This window comes from Anthonomus grandis (assembly GCF_022605725.1).
Source record: "Anthonomus grandis grandis chromosome 1 unlocalized genomic scaffold, icAntGran1.3 Chromosome55, whole genome shotgun sequence".
Lineage (NCBI taxonomy): Eukaryota > Metazoa > Arthropoda > Insecta > Coleoptera > Curculionidae > Anthonomus > Anthonomus grandis.
This window is the reverse complement of record NW_026088430.1, coordinates 245,606-257,611: the sequence shown is the minus strand read 5'-3', so window position 1 is coordinate 257,611 and position 12,006 is coordinate 245,606. Positions and strand designations below refer to the sequence as shown.

Below are 12,006 nucleotides of genomic sequence, written 5' to 3'. Positions count from 1 at the left end.
TTTTCCCTTATTTAAATCTAACGAGATCATTAGCCAGAGATCTATAATGACTCATATTAGCCAAGATTTTAAATGCCAATTTTGACCTTCATCAATTAAGTTCAAAAATTTATTTTCTATCTAAGCTAAAGCTTGTTAAATTGTAAAAAAACCTTATGCTTGTCATACTCTAAACCCTTGCATTGATCACACCTTTTGAGCAGTTACCATAACAACAAACAACCTTTAAGTGTGATTTTCAGCACCTTGGGTAGTTTGAGTGTAGGAAAAGTGGTAAATATTATTCTCTTGTTTTGTTATTTGGTGCTAAAAAATCTTTTAAAATATAAGGGCTCATTAAGAAGTTTAGACCAAAATAAGCCTAGTTGATTTTAGTGCAAAGTTATTACAGTAGTTTAGGCACTATATAGAGTGCAGCAAAATCCATTTCAAAAATTACCACTTTAGTATTGAGTAAATAACATTAAGTTGCCAATCAAGGATAAATTATTCGTTTAGTTTATCATAAACTACTTGAAGGGCACCAAATAACAAACCACGAATAATATCTACCCAATTCCAATATCCGATAAAGGGAGAAATATTAGGGCAGGGAAAAGCTGAGAAAAAAAAAGTAAATTGGAAATCGAAAAACGGCGATTTTCGTGAGATATAGAACGAGTCATAATATCGCGATGCGACCGAGTATGTGCTTTGGAAAAGTTCTTTGTTAGTGAAGGGCTATCAACATTTTCATAAAGGCTGGTAAGTAAGTACCTTAGATTTTAAAATAATTCGTAATTTCAAGTAAGTAGTTTAGTAGGCAAACAGATAAAATCTTCGACGTGTTTCTGTTCAATCACTTCTTTAGGCCCCCAAGGAGCTAAGCAATTTGTGATATCTTCATTATTTTCAAAGTCAAGATCTTGATTTGGTCTACTGTCAAAAAAATCTCTTGTACGAAGCAGCAGTGGTAATTTTTTTGTAGCTATAACTTTTCCCATTTTTCTTGGTCTCATTTTGCAGCGAAAAAAAATGGACGATTTATCAAAATTCAGTGCGGAAAACCGACTGAACATCACCCGTGAGGCCGAACTTTTGCAAAGTTTCGTCCGGGTGAACGTTAAAGACGACTCGAACGAGGAAGAGAATCGCTCTGAAGAGGCCCTTGGTAGAGAAACGTCTCCCGAAGTGGAAAACAGGTTTAGACAAGCCCCGATGTCGGCCGAAACCAGTCGCAAGTTATCCAAACAAATTACCGAGGACGTTCAAAAGAGAAAAGGTGAAATTTCCACTTGTCTTAATAACTACTGTTAAAGATGCTTTTATAGGAAAGAGACGAAGAAAGAAAACGGCTATTCGTCAAGAGGAAGTGTACTGCGATAAAGACCGGGCGGCAGCGGTCAATATGGGCAGCAAGGACATAAAACAATCCCTAAAAATCAAGAGGAAAGAGGAAAGGTCCAAGATCCTCCAGATACCGGAGGAGGCGGAACCCGGCAACTTTTTGGCTCTAGGGAATTACGGAATGTGCCGGGGAGATCTACAAATCGCCATTGACTTTATGTCCAAGGTGCCAACAACCAAATGAAACGTATAACGCACAAAATTGAATTTGTTTTGTGAACCAATCAGTTTTTCTAATTTGTTTGAGACACAGGTGGCTGTGAGATAAGAGCCATCATATAACAGGAATACTGTTGTTCCACTTGGAACTTGTGGCTTAATGTGCTCATAGGGCCATAAAAAAAAAGAATTTGTTTTGGTTTCGTTATACTAGTGTTACTGGAACATACTTTTAAGTTGATACTTTTTTTTTAACTGTGTATAGAACTCGGTAAAATAAACATTTTTTTCAAATAACTTTATTCAAAAAACCGACAAATAAAAAAATTGCATTACCAAAATGTTATAATAAAATGAGTCCAATACGGTCCTCTCTAATTTAAATAAGTTATTCAAAATTGTCACCATTAACTTCAACACAACGATTTGCTCGACGTAACCACTGTTCCGTAACGGCACGCAATGGAGAAATCAGTTTTTGTCTAACTGTTACCGCAGCCTGCTCAATACGTGCTATTAGTTCTTCTTGTGTGGCGATAGACATCTTGAAAACAAAACTTTTCATATACCCCCACAAAAAAAAGTCACATGGATTTAGGTCTGGCGACCTTGGTGGCCATGCAACTGGTCCATTTCGGCCAATCCACACAGAAAAAAACGATTACTCCTAACAAGTAAATAAATTTTCTCATTTTTTCAAGAATAATACATTCTTAATTGAAATAAATAGGCTTAAATTGCGGAAATAGAGTTCTTTATAAATAGGAAACAAAATATTTAAAATACAGATTTAAAAAGAGAATACTTTTTTAATCAAAATATTTCATAGATTTAGTTGTATTAAATGTATTCTCAAATAAAAACAAGTGAAATGTCCCACCTAAATAATAAAGGTATCAATTCAAGTCAATATAATCTTGAATTTAGTAAATGTTTAAAATACTCTATTAATCAAGTGAAAACTATACCCGGTTCGTTTGAAGAAAATAAATTGTTGCTTAAATATTTATTTTCTTACAATAAAATCAATGTATTCAATTGAATTTACATATTCTCAAATGAAATTTTTGTTCATCTCAAAAATGACAACGCCGGCGTACCACGCCACGCGTACCCTACTTGCCTCTTGTACTCTTGTTAGTCATCACAGAAAACAAAAGGAGGACCTTTTTTTTTTCTTTTTTTTCTCCCTTTGTTTTCTGTGTTAGTCATAGACGCGTTGAGTGGTGTGTGGCGTGCAACCTGTGTTGTTCCTCTGAAAAATGGAAAATCAGTGCGTGGAAAGTGTTTTGCGAGAATGGAATCTACCAGAGGAAGTTATCGAAGTGTTTAAAAGTAAGTTTAGTTTAATATTAGTACGTATAATTAAGTAAATTTATGATTTTATGTGATTCGCACGTTTGACTTAACCTACCGGCGACGTATAGTAAACGTTTTCGTTTACTTCTTCCTTCCTCTTTCCTAGATTTTTTTTTTGGCTACAAAGTCACAAGGTAGAAAAAATACTGTATGATACTCGTTTATAAGTCATTTTGTGATACTCACTCCCTTTAAGGCACTCCTCGCTGGTTTAGTTTCCGTTTTTCTTTTTAGTTACGTTTAGTCTTTATTGAAACCCGCCATTGTAAAGACAATAAAAAGCTTCCGCCATTGTTACGAGTAACTTTTTATATTTATTTTTAAATCTGTATATACGTTTGATAAGTTTTAAACAGATTATATGACTTTTTTTGCTCGATACTATCGACAGAAAATTCAAACAAAGACTTCTAAAATTTTTATTTAAAAATCATTTTTATTACAATTTCGTTATTTTTAAGATTTGGAAAGGGGCTTGCTTTTTTCATAACTTTTTATATCAATTTTACCAAAAAACTTGCCTTTGTTGATACATTTTAACAACTGTGTCACAGATGCCTCTTAATATTCTTCTTGATATACTCTCGACTCTTTATATAAATCCCTTTAGAATATAACACCATTATTTTCCAGTATTATCCACTTTTGATTATTATTAGATCCAGTATCCTATTATTATTATATCCTTGAATTTAAATCCCCCTTCAGCATTTTCTTTATTTTTATCGCATAATTGCATTTAACTTTGCAATGCAGACATCACAAAACAAACAATCTAATAAACACATTTGCACATTATTATCGCATTATTTTTCTCAATGTCAACCATTTAATTTACACAATTAAATAAATAAACTTTTAGTTTTCTTTTCTGTTTAACATTTTCTGTTTTTTAGTTTTCTTCCTCACTGTTAGTGTCACAAAATGTCTTTTAAACAGCTTATATTTTTTCTAGCAAATCAAATTAATGAGGATCAATTAATAAATCTTAATGAAGAGGTTTTGAAGGAATTAGTGCCTCTTGTGGGGCCCAGACTTAAAATTCTTGATAAAATTAAAGAAATGGTAATTATTTTATTTTAAATAAAAATCAACTGTTTAAAACGATATACATTTTTAGAAAGAAACATCAGCAACCACTGTATCAGTCAGTGAGATTGAACAATCATTACCATCTGAGGCGAACTCCTCAAATTTTTCTGACGTAGTGAATGTTATAACAGAAGATTGTGCAGTTTGTTGTTGTAGTATGAATTGTTTTTTTTTATGATAATTCAAAAGAAGATTCTTTTAGAAGTTTTATTTTTTGAAATATGTACTACATAATAATATTATTACCATTTTTTTTGTAAGTATTTAGTAGGATTGTTTAAAATTTTTTTGGAAATAAACTTGTTCACAACATTATTTTCTATGAGTACCTACTTTGTACTTTGTGATAAATATGTACCTATATTTAAAAAACATACACAAAATGTGTGTTTCTTTTGGTTTACTGTTGTTGTTGCAATGTAAAATGATATTTTTGTTCCTATATAATGTATGTATAAGTTTTTGTTTTTGGATAATATTTGTTCACAGTTTCATTTTGTATGAGTACTTTATGACAAAATTGTATCTATATTTAAAAAACATACACAGAATGTGTTTTTTTTGTTTACTGTTTTTGTTACAATTATTTAAAGTAATATTTGTTCCTATATAATGTATGTAGGTTTTTGTTTTTGGATAATAAACATATGTTTGCGTAGAACCTGTTCTATTAATTTATTACCAGAATTTAACCGAAAAATAATTAGGTAAATACATAGTAATTTATTGCAATACCTACATAAATCATAAAATATAAAACGGTTGAATGTTTTATACGTTATAGCAATTCTTACACTTAGTTGAAATAATAATTGACAGTTTTATGTTATTTAGTGTTGTGGTAATTTATAGCGTTCTTTTGCTATCAAAATAAAACTACCAGAAAGTGTGTGCCTTTTGGTATTTTTTTTAACTTAATTCAAAAAGAACCCAATAAATACCACAGCACTAAATACTATAAAACTATTAATTTATTTCAACTGAGTGTAAATATTACTCATTTCAAATATTTAACCTATTTAAATCGAATAAAAAAATATTAATAACAAGCCATAAACATTTTAATTTAATACTATTTAATATTCAATTTAATTTGCCAGGCGGTTTAAAGCAATTCTTCACATTTTTAAGTTGAATTTATAACTCATTGTAGCTAGTCTTAAATATTTTTGGTTTGATGAAGCAATTCGTCAAAACGATATGTTCATAGATTTATTGTTAACAGTAGAATTACTTAAATTAAGAATATGACCGTTTCAATACAATTTACCAAAATGGTTCAATGTAAGAAAAAATAAATTTGAATTAAATAATTAAATTTTATCGCTTTAAAGAAAAAAATATTCCATGCAAGAATATGATATTCTCAAATGAAATTTCAATATATTCTCACAATAAGTTATTTGTCGACTTAAACCAATTCTATAAACATCTTGAAATTGAAAATATAATATTCTTAAATTAAACTTTTATCTTCTTGCGGATATATAATCCTTAGATTTTCTCAAATAAAGTGTCTAATTCTCATTTTAAGTATCCTTTTTTTTCTGTGCACCGATTTGGGTAACTTATATCCAAAAATTCGCTCACTTCTCGTCTAAAATGGGCAGGTGCTTTATCCTACAGGAGCCATATAGTTTGCCTGATATTCTGTGGCACGTCTTTAAACAGAATAGGCAGATTATTTTTGCAAAAAGTTCAAATAAACATCGCCCGGTCTGGTAAGATAAATGGTCTCCATTCACAATTCCTGCCCACACATTAGCAGAAAAGCGATGTTGAAAATTAGTTCTGCGAATTGCATGGGGATTATCAACAGACCAAACATGCGTATTTCAAAAATTGTTAATTCCGTTTCGGGTGAATGTTGCCTTGTCCATGGGTAAAATTTTGTTCGATAAATGTTGATCATTTTCATGTTGTTGTAGGAACCATTCACAAAACTGAACTCTGCGGAGGAAGTCTTCAGGCAGTAGCGCTTGGACACGTTGAACGTGAAAGGGATTAAATTGATTCTCGCGCAATGTTGTCCATACTTTTGTTTGACTTAATCCGACCTGCCCTGCAACAACTCGAGTACTTGTTGTTGGATCTTCTTCGATGAGATTTAATTGATTTGTTTTTCCCTATGAACATTTTCAGGTCTCCTTCCTCTCCCTGCATGCCCTTCACCATGTTCCCGTAAATCGCCAGTATCCCTGTTGAATAAGTTTTATGAAACTTCTGGGTGTAGGATGATTCTGCAAAGGAAAACGGTCTGCGTAGAATACCGAAGCAGCAGCAGCACTTTGAAGACACTCTCCAAATAAGCAACATATCCACAAGTTCATTGTTTTCATAACGATGTGCCATTTTTAGGATTTGCAAATTTAAAATTAACAACAATAAACCAAAAGTGTCTAAGACTAACTGATCGGTACAATGCGTGATCGATAATACAAAAATTCGAGCAAAAACTGAACATAAAGAGACGATGAAAAACAAACTCATATTCACTTTTTTTATTCTGTATGTCCCTTGTTTTTGAGTGTATCGAAAAAAGTTATTTGAAAAAAATGTATATTTTACCGAGTTAAAAAAAAGTATCAACTTCTAAATCACCCTGTATGAATCCAGTAATAAAATCTTACTCTTATTGGATAAAGTGTCAAAAAATTTGAATGTGCTTGACAGTGGATAAATTATTTTATTAATCCTATACACGATAATATAAAAAAATAATAAGAAAATAAGAAATACCATAATATAAGGGGAGAAACAGTAACCGTTCTCTTTTTAATTCGTCGTCATTTAGACGTGCTATTGCATGTGAATAAATTGAATTTTGCTTCTAAGATCCGAGTTGGCCGGACGTGTATATATATTAATATTTATCAATTTATTATATATACGTATTCATGTCTTTATTATTTGACTGCTTACCGATCAACTAATTCAGTGTTTTCCAGGTCCTGAAAGTAAACTTGTGAGAAAAACACTCAAAATTTAAACCAGGTTTAAAGGATCATTCAAAATCGATTTAATGTATCAATCAATCAATCAATGCTTTATTGTCAAGAAATTGTTACAATCTGTAGACAAAGCTGTAAAACAAAAAAGACACAAAAATTACAAAACAAAATTTAAAAAAAAAATAAATAAATAAATATAATAAAATAGAATATCTACAATATAGACAGATTAATACAATTTAAAAATTGTAAGTAGTCAAAAATATTATTATAAAATATATTTAGTTTTGGAAATGTTGAGACAAAGGAGATTAGAGTCGCACCATGATTTGATAGTAGTTAAATCGCTTGATACGGTTCAATGAAGTGTAGAAATATCCGGATTACTCCAGGTAAAACTAGTATCATCGGCAAATAGAGAGACTTTACCATTAATATTTAGATAAGCAATGTCATTGATAAGAAACAAAATAGGGCCAAGTACGGAACCTTGAGGCACTCCACTTTGTAATGGCTTGCAAGAAGACATGGTCGAATCAATTCTCACAGCTTGACTTCTGTTATTGAGATACGATTTAAACCATTCTAAAGGCGCTCCTCTGAACCCGTAATATTGCAACTTTTTTAATAAGATGCCATGATTAACACAATCAAAGGTTTTAGAAAAATCACAGAAAATTGTTGCTATAGGGTGTTGGTTGTTTAAGCTAGAGTATACATTATTAAAAAGAGAAAACATAGCATCATTTGTGCATTTGTTATTTAAAAATCCAAATTGATGGGAAGTAAGTATTTTATATTTTATCAAAAATGATAGAAGTCTTTTTTTAACCAATCTTTCAATAATTTTTGAAAGTGTGAGAAGAAGAGCGATCTTTGTCTTCTCCTTTATGTAGTGGAATTATTATCGCCAACATATTATTAGAGTATATAATTAGAGTAATAAAATGACATAATGTACATTCGGGCAGATTTGAAAACATTTTGAGTCCCAGTGAAGTCCATCAATTCCATTTTTGATTTCCCTAATTGAACTGCAAAGCTCTGGTAACACTACGGGCGTAAAGAAAAATTTGTGGAAATTCTCATTTGCAATGGGAAGATATGAAAGTGGATCATGGGAAGGAGTTATGGTACTCATTAAATTATTTGCCACATTTACAAAATAATCGTTAAGGTTCTCAGATGAAGTGCTGGAGATAGTATTCGACAAAGAAGGCTTATTTCTCAAAGCATTAATAATCGACCATGTTTCCTTAGCCACATTTTTAGATTTAGCCAGTCTCCTATTATAGTAAATATCCTTGGCGGCTTTTAAAGTTCTCTAATAAATCTTTTTGTAAAGTCTTACGTATATTCATGAAAAAAAGCGCTGTCTGAAAATTTCTTAAGATGAGATAATAAGCGCATGTTCTTAGCAGATGTACGCAAGCCTTGGGTAGACCAGGAGTTATGTTCCTTCGTTTTAAGAGGTCTCAAAGGGAAGGATTTGTGAGAAAGACTAAATAGCGTTTTTACAAATCTAGAGAATTCTGAACCAACGTCGTCAGAGAGAATTGACAAAGGTGCCTAAAATGTAAAAAATTTTTATCCGAGAAACTACGGCCTAATTTGCGTGGAACATTTACTTTTAGATTTAGTTATGGAAAACTTTGTTAACATGGTCTTCATGGTCTGAGAAACCTGAGCTTAAGACAGTACAATCGACGAAATCTGGCTCAAAGGAAGATACGACATAATCTATTGTACTAGGGCTGGTTTCAGTTATTCTGATAAGTGATTTAATGTGCATGATTAAGCCAAAAGAGTCAAAAATGGACTGGAGAGATTCTTGAGCAGCACACACACTGGAAAAATCAATGTTTAGGTCGCCACATATAATTAGACTCAAGCAAGCTTAGTAATTTTTGGAAAAAAACATCTACGTCAGCATCAGGTGTTTTGTAAATACAAACAACGTAAAGATCAAAATTATTATTGTAGACAATGGAAAATTCAAATATTTTTTCAGAAATTATCGAACTCTGAGTTGAATGAGTTAGATTTGTTCTATCAAATCTGGCAACTGTAGTGTAATTATCCACGATCACAGGCTCACCAACATGCAACCAATGTTCAGTTATGGCAACGATTTCTGGAAAATGAAGCTCTTCTAGTAAAAGAACTAAATCATTAGTTTTATGTCTTAAGGACTGAATATTTAGAGAGAAAATACTAAGCTTGCCATTGTCCAGTATTTCAGAGGGTGCTTGATCCTCTGTTCGCGTCAAGTCATTTAAAAATTTTTATTCCTGGCGGGAGATCCACCAGAATAATAATTGCTATTACTCTCTCTGATTTTTTTAAAACGTAGCAGCTTTTCTGATGAGAAGAAGGACCTGAAGGCTGACAGATCTGCTTCAACTTCAGTTGGACCAATACCATAGGCATCATGGTACCGAAAGTAGAGTCCACGTCACGAGGAAGTCCCTCTGATGCAAGTGCCAATCGGATGCTGGTGTTGGTATGTCCTTCAAAACACACACTGGAGGGTTGATCATGCAGATAGGCAAGGAATAGCCTAAGAGGTTTTAAGATGGAAGGGTCTCTCAGTCTGGCTATTGGTGGAGTCAACGGGTCCATATTTTCTGCTTTATTCGCCACTGAATTATTATCGATGACAAAATCTACCTCTGTTGCAAAGGATTTAGAGGCAACAATAGCCTCCCTATCAGAACTAATTTTCAAAGATTGAACCTCTCTGGATATTGTAGCAGATGTTGATGGAACTGAGCGATATGGCTGTCTGGAGAGTGAGGCTTAGACTTAGACTGGGAAGGCTTAGATTTGGGCGAGGTGTATTACATATGGATAATAATGAGCAGTTGGATCATACGTCAAAGATCAAATCTTCAAAGCCTGTAAATAGTAAAATTTCACTACATGCCCAAGCAATATGTCAATATATATATATTTATTCAAGGATTTTTTAGAAAATTTTTGGTTACGGTATATTTATTAAATTGTAGAACATACGTATATCATATACGAATCTGTTTACAAAAAGGAAAAATTTTGGCATTTAAAAAAATTGACACGGGATTGCATAACTAGGTTTTATACTCAAAAAATCACTGTTTTTCGTCCATATTATCCAATCTAATAACGCTGTTTTTATACTAAATATTTGTATATAAAGTTATAACAAATTTAAATAAACATTGCTAATAAATTAAATATTGAATATATATTTTCTGCAAAAACATTGTTTTTCATTAACACAAACCTTACCCCCCCACCCACCCCAAATATTTTCCCAGTAAGAAATTCTTTTGAAAAATCACCGTTTTTCGTCCATAATATCCAATCTAGAAGCACTGTTTTTGTATTAAATATTATTAATATACATATCAAATTGAAATAAACAAACCATGTTATTACATTAGATATTAACAATAAAACCAGGTTATGTTATTCATAGGTATTATTTTGGAAAACATTGATTTTTGAAGACAATTTTTTACTGGTAAGTTGTGTGGGGTGGGTGGGGGGGTAAGGGTTATATTGATAAAAAAACAATACTTTTGCAATGTTTTTTTTTAAGTATATATTCAATATTTAATTTAATGACACTGCTTATTTAAATTTCGATTTATAATTTTATATATAAATATCAAATTGTGTAGCCCAAATTACGAAAACAAAAACAAAAAATGTGTTTCGAAAATATTGACAAAAAATCGCCATCACCTCTTCATCTTTAACACCCTGTATATAACGAAAACGTTTTTGGCGCCTGGAAATTCTAACGTTATTCTGAATCATCGCGTTTAAAATATTGACGTCCAATTTCTTTCACCCTGTATTTTAACGCCTACATAAATGATTAACTTTTTCACTCTCTTCCAGGCCCTGGAACTAAACCCGAGCGAAAAAAACTCCCTGGTCGCCCGAAGTAAATGTTACATCCTACTGGGGCAACCCGAGAACGCCCTAAGGGATGCCGAAACGGCCCTACAAGTGGACAAAACCTTCATCAAAGCGATCTTCCAAAAAGCGGAGGCTCTATACTATCTGGGGGACTTCGAGCACGCCTTGATGTACTACCATCGAGGCCTCCACATTAGGCCGGACCATCACAGTTTCAAAATGGGGGTGCAAAAGAGTCAGCAGGCGATCGAGAACGCCATTGGGTCGTTTATGTCTTCGAAACGTGCAAGTTCCTCTAAGGGCGGACGTCATTCAAAAGAGACGAGTACCAGGGTGACTCCTGCTTCATCAAATCGAAGGTCGACTCCCTCGGGGGTAAAAGGGAAATCGAAGCCGAGTAAATTGTTGAGAGAACTGGCAGCCGATAAGGATTATCTGGATGATTTGATAAACAATCCGGATATAAATTGTAAATTTAAGGAGAACGACGATAGTATCAGGAAGTGCATCCAGGAGACCGTTGATTATTTGAATACGCGGCAGGAGTTTTGGAGGCAACAGTTACCTAAGCATCTAAAATAGTTTCATTAAGTATGTAAGTGCACCATGTTAAGAATTATAAAATAAAAACATAATTAAGTCGGATGGTAGAGGTTTAATTGACCTGCAGGAACAGCAGTTGAGCTGGTTTGGTCCTCAACTGCCTGGAATAGATTGAACAACGTTTTTGTCCAGGCAGTTGAAGGTTTATCCATATAAATTACATTTTATTTCTCAGCAACTGCTTGGAATAGATCAATAATTTTTTTTTTCATAAGGAAATTATGTTTTCTCTTTGATCACCAATTTGGTATAGAAAAAAAATAATGTTTTCTTCCAGGCAGTTGAATGAGTCAAAGTTCTCTATAAAGGTACTAAAGCTATTTTTCCATAAGTTGTCTACTGATAATGGGAGAACTTCCGATGCAATCTTTTGTGACTTGTGACAAGCTTCTGACTAAGTTAGGCAGCTCATTTTGCAAAAAAAAAACAAATATTATCGTGCTCCAAGCTTGTGACTAACAACAGATGAATTTTTCAGGACATTAATTATTGAAAGGCAATCTAGGATACTCAGAAGTAATCAAAAGCCAAAGAGCTTGGAGATGCT

At 32.6% G+C, this 12,006-nt stretch overlaps 1 protein-coding gene across 1 annotated transcript; it reads left to right on the top strand.

Annotated features, from left to right (window-relative positions):
* The first annotated feature begins 1,014 nt into the window (after nt 1-1,014).
* LOC126749419 (outer dynein arm-docking complex subunit 4-like) lies at nt 1,015-11,490 on the top strand. Its single transcript, XM_050459110.1, has 3 exons — nt 1,015-1,261; nt 1,311-1,552; nt 10,836-11,490. Exons 1-3 carry the CDS (start codon nt 1,015-1,017, stop codon nt 11,436-11,438), a joined length of 1,092 nt encoding a protein of 363 aa, XP_050315067.1. The 3' UTR covers nt 11,439-11,490.
* Nucleotides 11,491-12,006: the final 516 nt, after the last annotated feature.